This window comes from Empidonax traillii, unplaced genomic scaffold (assembly GCF_003031625.1).
Source record: "Empidonax traillii isolate 1590-97213 ecotype Southwest subspecies unplaced genomic scaffold, ASM303162v1 scaffold801:size538433, whole genome shotgun sequence".
Taxonomy (NCBI): Eukaryota; Metazoa; Chordata; class Aves; order Passeriformes; family Tyrannidae; genus Empidonax; species Empidonax traillii.
In genome coordinates, this window is record NW_020955994.1 from 57,951 (window position 1) to 74,818 (window position 16,868).

Consider the following 16,868-nt stretch of genomic DNA (forward strand, 5'->3'; position numbering starts at 1 on the left):
GTGCTAGAACTTATTGATTTTATAGAACACCCTGTAGATAAATGTAATGATTAATTTCATTTGGTTTACAAGAACAGAAAACTTCTATGCAGAACTGGATGCACTATTTTATTTCTTTAATTACTGCCTATACCTGGCAGGAGTGTGGGTCTAGCTATGGAGCTATGTCAGGTGGCCTGGCCTTCCCCAGTTCCTTATTTATTCCAAAGAAATGTCATTTTTCTCCCAAACCCAATGTTTTTTTCTTTTCAAGGATTTTGGAGAGATTATTTTTCAATATCTATTTCCTGGCTGTTTCTGTTTTCTTTCTGAAAAAAGAAAAAATGTATTTTAAGTTTTATTCCATGTTTTCCTGTTTGCAAAGCCATCAGCCACAGGTCCAAAACCCAGGCCCAGCTCATGAACCCACTTCTAGGTCAGTGCTTTCCTTGGGGATGGAGAAGCTGGCTCAAGGCCCCTGGTTTAGAGCCCTGAGTGTTGGGGGCCCTGCGAACCTCCCTGCTCTGCCTTGGCACTCCTTGCTCCATGGGCGTCTGGGGGCTCTCCCACGAACAGGTGCAGAAGAGCAATGCTGCCAGGACCTGCCCTCACAGGTTTTCCTGCTCCCTCAAATCCAGCCGTGGTGGGGACAGCCAGGCTAGCTGCTGGGGGTCTTTGGGGCTGCCCCCAAATGGGGCAAGCCAGGGCTGTGATCCTCTTCACACACACCGCACTGGGGCTTGGCTCGGTGCGCAGCTCTTGGAGCAATTTTTCCCAAGGCTTTGGGGTTATTTTTATCGCTTGCTGTAGCATTTGATGCCACATGGCTGCCTCTGAATTATTTGGTTTCTTAATTGGCGGAGTTGATGTAAAAGCAAAGTGAGGGGAAAGGAAATACCAGCAACCTCCCTGGGGACACCCTGCCAAGCCTGGGGGTGACAGTTGTGTTCACTGTGAACTGTCTCGGCATGTTTTTTATACCAGCAACACAGGGAATGAAAAGGATTTCAGGCCTTAATTTTGGATCTGTTCTGGTGTTCCCTCCCTTGGCTCTCCAGCTGTATTCTTGCCCCCACTGCTGGCACAGGCGGAAAGTGCATCCCGAGGTGCTGCCAGGCATCCTCCCTGGCTGCACGGGCAGCTGGCAGAGCTGCTGACAGCTGGACTCCAAGCCCTCATGGTATCAGCAAAGTACAGGGATTGAAATCAAAGCTTTGATTTTTATGTTTGCCCTCAGAATGGATTAGTATTGAATTCCTGATCTACGAAGTGTTTAATGCATCTCTGGATATCAACTGGGCAGAGCAGAAATCTTTTGAGGAGCTTATGTTGACCAGAAATGGACAGGAAAGTCACTTTGTACAGTCTGGATGGTAACTGCTAAAATCATATCCCAGTAAGTACCCATGCACCGCATTCCTCCAAATCAGTGCTCCCTTCTGCTCCAAACACAGATGCTCATTTCTGTGTGATCTTGGGAACTCACATATGCCAGGTGTGTTTGAGTAGCTCCCTAAAATAAAATATCTGGATTGACATAAGAGCAAATAAGAAGTGGCTGAGGATGCTCAAAAGAGGCTACCAACAGTAGGGTTTCTAAACCCTACCCCTCTGCGGGGGCAGTTGACAAGATCACCAGTTCTCCATGTCACTGCTGTGATGTTACATCCTAAATCCTAAATTACACAGCTGGAGGGAAAACATAGTCCAGTATTAAGCTAAAATCTACTCTCCCACTGAGAACCTGAGCCACCCATGACCCAGCACAAACCACAGCCTTTATTTACAGCAGTGCCCTTTCTCCACTGGTGCTCTGGGTTGCAGGGTTGAGCCTCAGACCAGCCCTTTGGCTCTACTCCCCTCTGGCTGCTCCTTGTTGGGGCACTGCCATGCTGAGCCCCACAGGTAGTTCCTAGGAGTGACTTTTTCCACAGCACTTTGGTCCTGGGAAGCACTGCTGACAGAGCTCAGTGTGGCTCCCGTGGGTGTGGAATTTCAGGCGAGGATGGCAAGGGCAATGGCCAGGGCAGGAGGTGTCCTGCTCCTCAGGCTCTGCCTGGCAACAGTTCTGTGCCACTGGGAAATCCACTGCTACCAGACTGCAATTTCCACACTAGCAAAGCAAAGATTAGCAATACCACGAGAAGCACAGCATTGCCCAGCCTCGGGTGGAGGGCAAGACTTTCCCTGGGGGCCTGCAGGACACCCACCCTGGCAGAAGGAACCTCATTTAAAGGATTACTGAAACATGGGGGTATTTAGCCCAGTGCTTGCATGGTGCCATCCACAGGCACTAAGCACTCCAGGCTGGAAGGAGCAGCTTGTCCCACTGTTGGCACCCAGTCAGCCACAGCCACGCTCCCCACTCATCCCTGCGCTGGTGGCTGCCCTGGCACCAGGCCATTTGAAACATCATCCTGAATAACTGGGATGTCAGGAAAATTGTGAAGCTACACTCAGCCTGGGGCTCACCACTGCTTGGCTGAGCACTGGCTGTACATTCAGGGCTGCTGGGGGCACAGGAGCAGGGCAGAGCGGCCACAGAAGCTCTTGCCAGTAGCAAGGGAGCAGAGGTGAGGAGCGAGTGCCCTGGCACAGCCACTTGTCCCAGTGCTTTCCCCCTGACCTCACACTGTCACAAAAGCTGCCTCCAAACACGTCCACCAATCTGCAGGAGTGACTCCCGTGACTGGCACTCACGTAATTACTTCGTGATCTAAAAATACCATCAAAATTTTGCTCTTGAGATACAAGATAAAAATGCCAGTTTTAAGGGTTTTCTCACAATAGGATACTGTTCCTGGTGAGCTGTAACTCAGCCACTGCTCCAGGGGGGACGGGAGTGGTGGTGCCTGCCTAAGGCACTCAGGTGAACTGGAAGGGGAAGCGGGAGCTCAGCTGTGCCAATGGCAGCGGCTTTGGCAGCAGCGCTGGATGTAAACCAACCACAGAGATTTATAAATCACTGCTCTTTACAGGCAAATTACTTCTCCTTAGATCAGGGGAAACAAAGTACCCAAGATGGGAAGAAAATCTAACTTTTAGAAAGTTATCGTGGTTTCATCCCAGAACATCTGCCAGCCCTGGTGTCAGTGCAAAGTAACAAATACATGGCATGAATCTGGGAGTATAAAAGATGTGTCATTACAAGAAGGAGTAGGAGGAAAATAAAGCAAGATGACAGCTCACATCCTGTGCCATAATCCTAGAAATTGTTAATATTTACAAAATTAACAACTAATATAACCGATGACAATCTCACTCCTCCTGGTTGTCATGAGGATATTAACAGTTACCACCCGCTCCAAACTGGAAATATTACCCGTCTCTGGAGCTCCTGCTGCTCAGCAAGCGTGGGGACAGCACAGACTCGCCCTCCCAGCTTTCATACCAGCACCAAGCCATGAGCTAGTGTGGAACACCGAAATGCTGCTGGGACTGGAAGTGCCTCCTGACCTCACTCAGCTCCCTGGGAGCAGAGGGCCTTGGCAGAACAGGAGGAAGGTTTCTCTCTCTCCCCAGATCCTCTAGGATCTGGCCCCATGCGCTGCAGCACAGTGGGGAGAGCCCAGAGGAGGAGGATGGGGAGCACAGACAGGGCTGGAGGGAGGAGAGGCAAGGGCCACGCTGGCTCAGATCGTAGCTCCAAACAGGATGCCATTTCAGGAGAAATTCCTATGCTGCTGGTGTGATTTGCCAGCTGTAAGGTTGGAAGCTAATTGATGAACAGATGCTAGAGTGTCATTTCCTTAACAGGAAAGACCTGACTAAAACCAAAATAAAGATGCTTGAATACCAGTGACTCCATCAGAAACATATTCCCAGACTAACAATCATAGAAAGGTAAAACTTTAGAATCAGAGTTCTGTTCCTCACATATTTTTTACATAGGAAAGAGAGTAACAGCAGTGTCCATGCTCCCAGAGCTGAGATTTGTTTGTTTGTTTGTTTTTAACTGTTACCTGTCCATCAGGACTGCAGGAGGCAATAAAGGGTTAACAGACACTGTAAGTACAAGAGTGTGGATGGTGCCTGCACATGCAGGTTTTCTGGCTCCATTTTGCCTATCTTAGCAAGAAGCATTAATTTCCCAGGCCACTCTTTGCACAGGCATATCCTATCCATCTTATGGCAATTTAAAAGTTTCCTCTGTCAGAGAGCATTGTATCCAAAAAAAAAGAAATCGCCATATTCCTTCCAGTTCACCATATGCAAAATCAAAACCGAGAATTACCAGCATAATTGTTTTCAAAGAGCTCTCACGTACTGGAATGTTATAAAAAACAAATATCCTCTTCACAGGAATAATCTTCTCCCCTTGAAGTGGCAAGCTGTATGACAGGGTGGCCCAAAGAGGCAACTGAACGAGTGACAATGAAAGAATGGATGGCAAAAATGTTCTTTCAAGGCACCTTGAGATCAGGGATCTCATTGCCAACCAGGCCAGTGAAACAATACTGACCAGCAGAGCAAAGAGCTGCCTTTCCAGAGCTTGGTGCTCTCACTGGCACTACACAAATGCTCACCTAGGGGTAGCACCCAAGGGCTCACTGGAAGGGGCCTCACTTTGATGGATCCTCTGGAGAAGTGACTGTGGGGACCATCAGAGGGACCATCATGAGCTGCAATACTCATTAACTGGTTCACCACAGTAGAAATCAGTAGCTCCTTTCCTTTAAGTTCAGTGGTGAAATAATTGTGACCCAGTAAAATAAAATACTGTTTTTAAATATTAAAAAAGCAATGACTTTAGAGAACAGATACATAAAATCATCACACTCACATTAAAACTGTAGTGTAGTTTGCTCTAAGAAGCTGGTACCATTTTAAAAACTCTAAAACCTTAGCACGTTACATCCCAGAAAGTTTGCTTTTCTTCCCCTTGTCTTTTATTCTGTCCTGAGCCTCTGAAGAGCTACTCCTTACCCATTTTGTTTTCTGTTTGTAAAGCTTTATGCATTTCAGTTTTTCATCGTCTTCTCAGAACATTATCTTATTTTTTCATCTTTCTTTTCAAGAAACTTCTTTTTTTCCCCCATCTGCCACCATCTTCAGTATAATACTTCTCCCTTTAGGATTTCTCTTATCCTTCACATCTTTATGCCTTTCACTTACTCTTCCCCAGACCCTTCATTCCTGCTTTTGCTTGTCAAAACCGTGTTTCTTCCTCCTTCATGAGGGAAGAAGTGGGAAGGTTGGGTGGATTTTTTTGCTAAGAACACCCAGGAATGCTCCAATCAATACTCTGAAACCCTGCAGAGGAGAGACTGCATGAGTCTTTCAACACTTTCAAAATTTGCAACTGCAGTTAATGGAAGTCTGACTAATGCTTGAAAATCATAAGCTTATTTTAAAGCAGTGCTGTAGCTTCCCACCAATAACATCATCAGGCCTTCCCCCAAAAGTTTTTAATTTTACATTAGAGACTCTACTCCATGTTTTGAAACCCTTGTAGCCCTGTAGCAACTTCTTTTTTTTCCAAACCCCAGGACACAGCAGGTGACCGATGCAGTGTCAGATACCACCTGAGCCTTTAGCTCCGGCTGGATTTCTGTTTCAGTCACAGGAAAGCCATAATGCTGCCCCGTTCACAGAAAACCACGTCAGGCCACACCCAGGGAGATTCCAGAAGAGCGGTGAATCCAGTTCAGCTGGAGGTTAGTGTACATAAAACGTCCTCAAGCCTCAAAAAAGCTGAGCTGTCTAGCCACAGCTGCAGTATCTGTCAGGAGAGCAGTGGCTCCACCCCGAGGACAGTGCCATCCTCAAGGGAGGGCTGGGGTAGTGTTCAGTGCCAGGGAAGGGTATAGAGCCTCTTTACCCCATCCTCACAGATGTGCCCTTGCTATTTATTTTGTTTAAAAAAAAATCTGTAATAGTAGTTTGGGGATCTACTGACATTTCACTGACATTTCCTCAGGATTTCTTGTAGCACGATTATTATTGTCATTAGTTCCCCTCGCGTGTTAATGCCTACACCACATTTAATTGTGAGCATTCCAGATGGGGGCCAGTTCTTGCTGTGAATTCTTAGCGTGCAACCAACTTACCACCTTCATGGGCCTGTTTCAGTTGGAGCTGTTCCCTAGACAAATCACTTAAGAGGTCTGGAAAATCCTCTGCAGAGCTTGCAACAGATAGAATTGACTGTTCCTGACAAGTCTACCATTTTTACTGCTCTCCATCTGCCTACCAAGACTGCCTCATTCTTCTGAAGTACTGAAGACCACTTAAAATGTGCCTAAAGCTTGATGCCAACTTCCTAGCCCCGCTTGCCAATTCAAAAAATCTGTTGCAAAATATATGTCAATACATTTATTCCTAGACTAAGGCAACCATGTTACTTAAATGCTGGGGTAATCCTAAATGCGCTGGAGAGGATGGTGCTGATAACAGAATCTTCAGACACAAAATGGCTTTTGCAGAAGGTATCACTTTTAGCATGAGATATTTAAAACCTTTTCTTCTCCCACTGAACACCACAGGCCTGTCTCGGCAGTCTGGGCACGCTTCCCAGCTTGCTGTCCGGATAGCAGCCGACTCTCAATGGGTTGCTCGGGTATGAAATTCATGGAACTGGGAATCAAGGCAGGAATGTTCTGACACGAGCGATCTAGGTATGAATATCTGTTCTTGCTCCTTGAGTTCCCTCGTTAGCTTTTGTTCTCCTCAGACTAAAATTGTTTGGAAATCAGTGTCTGTAGATTTTAGGTTTTCCTTCCCCACTGATAAGGCCTGAAGCTATTCGAGCTGTTGAACAATTTGCAGCTTCTGAGATTGGTTGCAGTGCCAGCTTTGTATAGATAAATATAGAATCTGTGGCATTTTCAAAAGCCATTTGGAATAGCTCTTCAATACAAGCACTTTCAGCAGAGATTAAACACATTATTTGGGTTTTCTGCCTAAAGAAAAAAAATCACTTAAAAAATTGGCAGAATTACCAGTTTCTTCAATGACAAAGTTCTCTTCCCTAAACTGAGGCTGGCAATTGGCAGCCCTTTACAGAGACTGTTTTTTTTTCCTTTCCTGTCTCCCCTTCCCTACTCTTTGATTTCAAAATAACCTTCAAGGCAAAAAGAGCAGGACATAGTAACATGAAAAAAAAAACAAACCAGAATGCTTTGCCTTTTTACTAACTTGTATCAGATAAAATCCTACCACATTCCTACAGAAGAAATCAACACCTTACAGGAAACTGGACACATTATGCTCCTCAAGGAATTTTCTATTTCAGAAGTCCTACTGAAAAAACAAAACAACAATACAAATTAAAAACTTTATTAAAATCAACTGGAATATCATATGAAATTTAATATCATATAATATAGGTGCAAACCCCGATATTAACAGCATGTGACACATGTAAAGAAAGCACATTAATATACATATAAATAGAAAAGCTAAAATATGTTTGACAGTGATGTATTAAATGGCTACATAAATGTGACCATAATTAGGAGAATATGTAAATTTGTATCCCTCTAGCAGTACCTTCTAAAGCGGTATACATAGTAAATTGCATTTAATTCTAGTCTCTGCTTTCTTATAAGTAACAGGAGATGCAATGGAATATTATAAGCACATGCAAAAACAATGTAAAAGATATAAAAACAGAGGCAGAAGACAGGCACTTATTTGTTCTTGGCTGCCAGAGGCTTACGGCTGATCTTCTTTGACTTGTCATTGTTCTTCTTGGGAGGTTCAGGATTTGCCTGCATGTGTCTGCCATAAAGACTGTAAGGAAACGAGACAAAAAAATCTGTGATACAGGCTTTTACTCTGCAGCACGTTAAACAATGCATCTAGCTACTAGAAATAAGAAAAGGAAGATCTTTATTTTGTCTCAACATACTGAATTTTCTATTAGATGTCACTGTAGTCATTAACATTTGGTTTTTCGTGACTTTTCAGGGTAGTAACACCAGGAAGAGCAGGCCTTTGGAGCAGTGAAGGAGCAATCTGTTTTGCCTTCAGAAACTAGCAACCTTTATTCTGCACTTATGGGATTAAGGCTTGGAAGGCTGCAAGGATGTGTATTCAAGTAGACAATGATAAAAATTGGGTTGAACTGGGGAGATAGAGTGCCCGCTTAGAGCAGAGTGAGCATTATCCCTAACCAGAAAACCCAAGGGCTTGATAATGTGACAGAGAGCAATGGTGTCACAGCAGCCTTTGCTGCTCACACATGATTGATAGCACTGGGACAGCTACCAACACATCAATGCCACATTAGTAAGTACCACTGATTAAATGTTGACAAAGTATCCTACAATTAAGACACTGGCATTCACTGTGAAGCTAAATAGACTACATGGCTGAGAGGATCTTGCTAAATATCACATAGTAATTGATAGATAATTTATGAGTAATCCCGATTAAACTAAATTAAAAACCTACCCAAAATAAACACAGCTCAAATTTAACTTCCCTTATTGACATAATGTGCTTTTCGAAGATGTATTTTGTGGGTTTTGGTCGGGGTAGTTTTCTTTATAGTAGCTGATTTGGGGCTGTGGTTTGGATTTGCAGTGAAAACAGTTTGATAATAGAGATGTTTTTGTTTTTGCTAAGCAGTGTGTGCACAGAGCCAAGGCCTTTTCTGCTCCTCACCCCACCCCACCAGCAAATGCGCTGGGGGTGCACAAGTTGTTGGGAGGAGACAAAGTTGGGACAGTTGACCCCAACTGACGCAAGAGATATTCCACAACACACGGGGTCATGTTCATCATATAAAACTGGGGGAAGAAGGAATGGGGGGGACGTTCGGAGTGATGGCATTTGTCTGCCCAAATCACCATTACTCGTGATCTTGGAAGTCTTTTCCAACCTTCACGATTCTGTGACTTTATTCTATTCTGTACTATTATAATTCTACGGCAGGACGTTAAAACCTACCACCTGCTCTGAGCTTTATTTTGCTGTATCTGGAAGATACTTCAACGCTGGGGTTCCAGGACCATGGAGTGGGATTAGAGCTTCTTGTAGGGTGGAGTGGAGAGGCACTGCTAGCTTTCACGTTCTCAGCAGCTGAAGATTTACATCATGCTGCTAAGCAGGCTGCTGTCAAGGTGTACTGTAGCTAAAACAGCCTCGCTCAAGGAAAATACAACTGTAAACTATGACATTACTTCACCTTACTGAAATTTTATATGTGTCATCACCTACTGTCAACAAGAGATCAGGTGCCATTTCCTGATGAATGCAGAGAGCCCTGACCCTTTGTGATAACTACATGCTTCGTATTAGCTACAACAGTCGTATTTTTCTTCTATTTCATAGAGATAGAGCCCCAACAGCACAAGACTGTATTTTATCCAAGTACACAGTATGCATACTAATCAAATATCCATCCTAAATAACGGTCCTGTTTTGGAAGGCGTTAAGTGAGTTGAGGGAGGGAGAATACGGTAGGAGATTGTTCGGTATTAGAAAATACTATCACTGTAGAAGAGCACAGAGGTGACATTCAAGGAGGTTGTCCCATCAGAAACTGATCCAGGGTAGAAAACGTCAGGGAACAAGCAGTATCTTGTTCTCAATGATATGCAGCGCAGCATTTGAACCACTGTCAGCAATAATTTTGTAACTCCAAGAAGTTAGAAACAGAGAAGTGGAAATGTATACTCAAATCTGTGAATACCAATAGTTAGCTAGATACTAAATTAACATTCAAGCTGGTTTTTGGCTCTTTTTCATAGACTAAGAATGTCCCCATTTGGGATTTTAAGCACTGAATTAACAGAGAATCCACTGATCCACCATATCTGAGCACAAAACCCCTTCACAGATGGGAACAGAAGTCCCCTGTCACTGTCCTGTCTTCCACATCCTGCTGCCTCCCAGCAGCTTTGCCCTGTTAGTGCCAACCCAGAGAGGACTAAAACAGCTTTAGTGGTTCTCAGCTATTACATACCTTCTTTTTGCTCAGGTTGCTTTAGGCTCTCCTTTTTTTGGTTTGGAAACTTCACGTGAGTTTCCTTCTCAGGTGACCCTTTTGGCATTTGTTATGCCTCTCATTTCATCCTTTCTCGGTGCAAATGTTCAAGTTTGTGGACTGGCAGAGCTCTGGTAATGAACTTTTCCTGAAGCAAAAGGGTGTGGTGGGGATTCTACTGACTACACAGACGCTTTCCAAGTGGAGAAACTGAATACTGACAATTTTGAATGAACTTCAGAGTTCTGCTGAAGTCTACCTGGGCAACGCCTTCTGACTGTGAAATGAGGTCCAGCGTCCACTGCATGCATTAAGCAGTAAGAATCCCAATTTACCTGTAGGGATTTCTGGTATTTCTTTGATATTTGCTCCTCAAAATATTCAGTGCTACTGGTGCTCCAGTAGCATTCCCTCTGCTCCATGCAAATACTCCATTAGTAGTAACAGATGTACAAGAGTTGAAGGCATCTACAGCAAATTTCACACTCCTTTTACTTATTCTCATGTCCAACCACTTGTATCATCATGTGCACCAAAGTTTCTTCCAGGAAAATAATTACTGGGTTTGAAATAAGCAAATCAAATATATCTACTTAGGTTTTCCTGGCAAAATGTCAAGGAAGTTTCAGCGCACATTGCTATCTCAACTGAAGATGAGTGCTTTACAGTCTATCACAGGAGTCTGCTACGCAAAGAGCAAGGATCAGATGTATTTAGATTATACAAGCCTTCACACAGAGGGTCTCTCTCTTGTGTTTGCATACATCAAATATGAGGAGACATATGGTGTCACAACAACATTTAAATACAATAATGACTGTGATAATGCCTCTGGGACAGAATTTGCCTTCTGTTACACTAGGGAAAAGAGAATTCAAAATTATCAATGAACTTCTGGTACAATAACAGAAACCACTTCCATAGCTCCCAAGGGGGAAAAAAAACTCAGGAAAAAAAACCAGAAGAAAAAAACTGATGGAGATTACCTGCACAGAGAAGTAACTATCTGGATTCCACAAAACCCTATAACTCTTTGGTTGTAATAGACATGAAGTTTGCACACCCAACCTTAAATGATTTCAAAACCTACTGGAAGGATGCAGCCACAGAAGTACCATAGCCAAGCTGTATAAACTATGTACATGCTCCTGCTCTGCATCAATGCAAAGTCACCTGTGTTGGGCAAAGACACTTGCACCTCGTCCTCGGCAGCAGAGGTCAGCTTAAGATGTGCACACAGACAGCTGTGTTGCTCAGCTGACGGATGGTGATGTGCTGGGAGATGGCATCTTGACAGTGCTGTTTGCATGGCTAGACCCTTAGCCACGGCAGATTGTCTCCATAAAGAAACCAAGGAATATTGAGGCACATTCGTCAATATGTGGCTACAGTTTCAAGGCAGATTTATGAGATAAGTGCTGATAACACATGGCAGCACCTTCCCACTTGATATTTTCAAACGTCACCTGTTTATGGAGCTGGTACTGCTCTGAGAAGGACACTACACACAGCTCACAGGCCAAAACCTCAGCTGCAGAATAACATCTGAAGTGCAAATAAATATTTGAGATGTTTGCAGTCTGCAGCAAGAGTCAGAAGCTAGTTATTATAACCACAGCTCACACACTGCAGAACCTTTTTAGACTTAGCAGCTACAGTACTGCATGAAGCTTTCTCATTATATTAAAGTGAAAGGGGAGATTACATGCAAGACTGAAAGCTCTCAGACAGAGACTTCCAATTGCTTTCTTTTCTCATATATATTTTTCAAAGCAAATATCTCATGAACATAAATGTTTTTTTGTATGCAGATATAAACATAAACAAAACCTCCCTGCATTCTCCACCTGCCCCACTGGAAGTAAAAAATGAGAGCACTATTACTGCAGCAGCAAAACTAACAATATCAAGTGAGAAAGATGTTCATTAAACTTCATCATTCTGTCTACTTTAATGATGTTTTTACTTAATAAAAATTCCCTACGTAGTTGCAAGGATATTAGGCAAGGTCTCTGGTTATGTATCAGGGGCCTAAGCTGTCACTAGCAAGCATGCAGTTCAGGAGGAGCATTCCCAAGAGGAAAGAGTGAATATAGCTTTCTTGTAATAAATTCCAAGAGAATCAATAACCACAGCGTGCCACATTACTTAAGTATTTAGGAAAGTAGGTGATCCTTCTACATTAAACTACAAATTGCAAAATACTGCAATTTACAGCATAAGATCAGGCACGGAGCCTTGTAACTAGAACGCATACAGTCTTTCTACCAAAATCTCTGAATTTAAATACTGAACCAAAGTTAAAATTCATGAAGTTCAAAAGAGTCAGTTTCAAAAACCAGCTCCAGCACAACTGTCTCCAAGTTTTCTCTCTTGTACGACAAAATGCTCACTAGGCGAGGGCTACATGCTCCCAGAGGTGAAGAGTAAACTTGTGTAAACTAGGGAACTACTGCAAAGTGTTTGCTGCACACATTGATTTTCTTCAGTTTAAAAATTTTGAAAGAGGATTTCGAGATCAGGCCATAAGAAATACACTGCTCTCACTTTATGCCTGTAACAGACCTACAGGGCTGAGTATGCAGTATGAAAAGGACCACACAGCTAAATACAATCCTGGAGAGATGTTACCTCCAGCTATGTACTGTAATCTGGGAAACAAAGATGAAACATTCCAGCTTGCTTTTTCAAAAGCTGGAGTTCAGGATCAGGCAGGTTATTTAGTGCTCAGATGAAGCTTCAAATGTGGGTATTTACAGTGACCTCAACAGGATGGTCCCAAGCCTCAGCTGCTGAAGCGGAAGACAGGAAAGGCTAAATCAGTGGTAATATCACTAGAAACCAAAGGCTGAAAGAAGTGCTTGCCTGACTGGTACATGCTGGCTACTCTGCATTAGTTACAATTCACATGCACTTACAGAGAGGTGCTTTCACCCTAGTGGTTTTTGCATAGTTAATTGCTGCTCTGATATCCCCTCTGAGTGACTGGGACTGGCCTTTTCTCCTGTGAGAGCTTCTAACACGTCACCTTCCCAAACCACATATTCTCCCAGGAAAGGGACACATATTGGGGTTTAATTTGTTGGTAATGTACTACTGAGAAAAAACAGTGGAGGTTTTAAAATTACTTTGCAAGTGTCACATTGTTTTGGTAGCTTACCAATAATGTTTTTATTCTGTATGACATGAGTCAGATGATTTCAATGAAGAGGACCACTGCATGGCTGAACGAAACCAGTATCTGTTTTCCTTACACTTGGATGGCAAGCTGCAGTTTTAGGATTCTTAATAAGGAAGAACAGACAAGAGTGACTCATTTTATTCAGCTAATTTTTTGCCCCTTGTTTGCAAGTGCTCTGAGAGCAGATGGCAGCAATGTCAGCAATATTTATCATTTGAACAAGCTCTCCCAAGTTTCTTCAAAAAACCTCATCTTTGGCCTGTCATCAGTCTCTGTATCAGCTCTCTCCTCACGCTCCACAATGGAGGCAGCACAGGCTGGACCAAGGGGGCAAGTGCTGGCAGTGCCATGTGCTACACTGCAAGGGCCTCTGGGCTACTAAATCTGCAGCTCTTAATGTGGTGTGAAACAGCTCCACTACTTTTAAGTCTGTAACAGCTTGCCTTCATCTATAGCCCACTGACTCTGGTACACCTAATGCTTCAGATTGCCCCAAGCTCCACATGCCACAGAACCCAGCCCTGAAACACTCCAAAGTGTAATAACCTGTGTTATTTTTCCACTCCTTTCACCTGCACCAATAATCTCCACAACCCAGAATTCCTGCAGACTTTGCCTGTCATTGTTCTCCCCAATCCCCACTACATCCTGCACTTCAGCTTTCAAAAAGCCCTTCTGCATCACCAAAAATCCCTAATCCCCTCAAGTGCTTTCTGGGTGCCCACAGGCACTCAGCAGGGAAACTGATCACCTCTTCCCATCTTGGCTTAGCTCTTTTTTGTAACTAGTTTCATTTTTCAGAGGCCAAATTAGACAAGAAGGAAAGGATTCAGCAGAGGTGGCGAACTAGGCATCTAAGCCCACGTCTCCCAGTCAGTGGAGATCTCACTAATGGAGCCATCAGAGTACAGAGCTTTCCTGGGTGATCAAGTACAGGTGTCTGCTGTGGGATGCTTAGTTGCATTACTCTGTTAAAGATTTTCACCAACTACAGTGGACAGTGGGTAAGTAGCTGACATGCAGACATTCATGTAGAGCTATTTTAAAATGCTAGCTGAAGCCCACCCAAAGCACCTACTCCCCCCGTTCTCACTCTGCATGCTCTCACAAGCTGTTAGCCACCTTACGTTACAGACTCTGCTGAGTCACACAGTCCAAAGTTGACTTACTGTGAATTTCTGCCTAAAAACACTCCAAATCTCAATAAGTGAAAAAAAGTTTTCTGCCAAAACTGTTCTGGAGCTCACTGTCTCAGTGACTGCACACCCTCCAAAATAAGCCTACCCATTCCATGGGTCTCCTACTGGCCGCTTCATCATTCAGTTTCCCACAGGGCTCCCTTCTGCTGGATCCCTCCACTATCCCCTTTACATTTGCTGCTCTATGTACCCGAAGAAAAGAAAGACTCTGCCATGTATTTCACCCTCTATCCCTACAGGCTACTGTCAGAGACAGACCCTGACCAGAGGCACCTCTGGCCTCAGCTCAGGAGCTCCCTGTCATCAGTCCAGCTTCAAAACAGTAGTTTTAAAAAGATAATAGAGTCCAGTTGGATGTATAAGGAGACACCTCAGGGGAGATGTGCCTGTGGGAGGAAATTTGATCTGAGGTAACCATAATTTACAAACTCTTGCTCTCCTATAGGGCTGCCAATTGCTGGATAATTTTAATTCTGCCAGACCCATCTGCTCTGAAAATGGTTAATTTAATCCCTACTTCTTTGAACTCACCATCTTGCATGTTAAGGAGAACTAATTTTTTTTCCCATACAGGAATTCCAAGTAGGTGTTAGGTATTTCTTTAATTAATATGCAGTAATAAAAGAAAGCCTTCTCCTTATATTCTCTGAGGCTAGCAGCTTTTTGAAGCAAGTACTTTAAATGTGAGGCTTGTTAGGGAAGCACAGCTGGAAGCTCACAGAAGCCTAGCAAAAAAAAAAAAATTTTTTTAATAGGAAAATATACAGGCCAAGATTTGCAAAGTTGGCTAATGACTTCGCATATACAACCTGAAAAACCTTACAAGATCTGGGGTTTTGACAGAGAGGGTTTTGAAAGCACATGGAACATGAGTATCTGGTTTCTGAAAGTCAGGCCTATCTAACACCCAGGGAGCCCAGCACTGAAAATCTCAGCCATGTTACAAAGTCAGAGACACACAAAGGGGCCCTCTGTGGAACTGCCACAAAGATGGAAAGAGGGCATGATTATGTTTATTTTTTCAAAACAGAGACAAACAGGAATTAAGATCTCATCTAGGTAATCTATTACGCTGATAAAAAAACACTCCAGCTAGCCCAGTAAAATGAAACATCAGCCTGAGAGGACCAGAGAGAGAACAATTCGTTTCTGCACGTGGATAGTCTTAGGAGACTGTCTCACTTACAAAGAATTTCTCACCTGGGACTCGCATATGCAAGAACATCTATGAGGGCTGATCTCCCTTCTCATGCTCCATTTCAAATACACTGATGACTTGTTCAGTCTACACATGCAAACCAGTTCCTGAATCCACCCCCGGCACAGAAGAACTGCATAGGTCAGAACCTGAAGTCCTTAAGGGTGAGAATTCCCACAGATCGCAGAGGAATATTTCTCCCCTTGTTTTCACCAATCAAATGGTGCTTGCCCTCTTATATATGACCAGAAGAAACAATGTAGTGCCAGACAGGCATCAGCTGTTTACCCTGAGGGCTGAGGTAACCACTCAAAAAAATGACATCCCCCACCTAATTCATCAAAAGCAATTGGGAGCCACAGAATCTGCATGAGCAGGCTCAGCTTCTTTGGCAGAAGCCAGCACAGGTAGCTGCAGAGAAAAATACACCACCAAGAAGGAAAAAGACTACTCAAGTGAGAAAGAAGTGTGTTGTATTCAATAAAGTCCTCTGTATTGTCACAGCCCTTGAATTTATGTATCTGTAATTCGTGAGAATGTAGTAGATAAATCAACAGTTGCTCCATTTCTCCAAACCATGTTGTTGGGACCACATTCAAGGCCACCTACCTGATCTCAAACTAACCCTGTACAGGGAGCAAACACAGTGCAGAAAACATACTGGCTTGCAGCACAGACACCCTCCTGGAGCCAGCTGAAGACAGTCTTCTTCGTTCTTATGTTATTTTAATGCTGTTGTCCACATGGAGTCCTTTGGGCTTCAGTAGAACACTGCTCATTTTCCTTTCTGAATGCTACACTAAGGGGTTTGCTGCTCAGATAAATCCCCTTACATAATCTTTATTATTGATTTACTACATGCATTTTGCTGTGCACCTAATTAACATTTAAAAAAAGGAAAACAGAGGGTAAAAATAGCTAAGTGCAAGCCAAGGAACTTTCTTTAAGTTACTGTATGTCTGGCAGGTATGTATTTCTTTTCCAGTAACTAGACAAAGTGTACCAATAAAATGTATAGAAGGGACTCTGGGGAAATACAGTTACAGAGAGACTCTTCTTTCCTCCCTTTTTTTTTTTTTTTTAAGCAAAATTGAAGTGTCTGAGTTAATCTGAGCTTGCTCTGCTGCACACTGAGGATGCCCGATTTCATTGGCAGTAGCATGAAGAACACCCAGGGGACCGCAATTCCCCCCACGCAGGGTTTATACAGGTGCCCTGCTCTGCTGGGCAGGCTCACATCTCTCTCCCAGAGTGTCTGCTTCTGCCATCCCAAGTGGCTTCAGAGCCAGGTCTCCAATGGTTCCTTAAAACAGACACAAAGACTGAACAGTGACGAGGGACACACTGACATGGTGGGGAGTTCAACCAAACTAACCA

At 43.6% G+C, this 16,868-nt stretch overlaps 1 protein-coding gene across 3 annotated transcripts in view; it reads right to left on the reverse strand.

The window, feature by feature from the left end:
- Positions 1-7,241: 7,241 nt before the first annotated feature.
- The window catches only part of RSU1 (Ras suppressor protein 1), a 103,211-nt gene continuing 93,584 nt past the window's right edge, over positions 7,242-16,868 (reverse strand). For 2 of the 3 annotated variants that reach the window (XM_027901611.1, XM_027901612.1), the window contains exon 9: positions 7,242-7,713. In XM_027901611.1, the coding sequence (XP_027757412.1) occupies positions 7,611-7,713 (103 nt within the window). In that variant the 3' untranslated portion in view covers positions 7,242-7,610. The remainder of the gene's footprint in view (positions 7,714-16,868) is intronic. The other variant, XR_003573233.1, reaches the window with a different exon arrangement.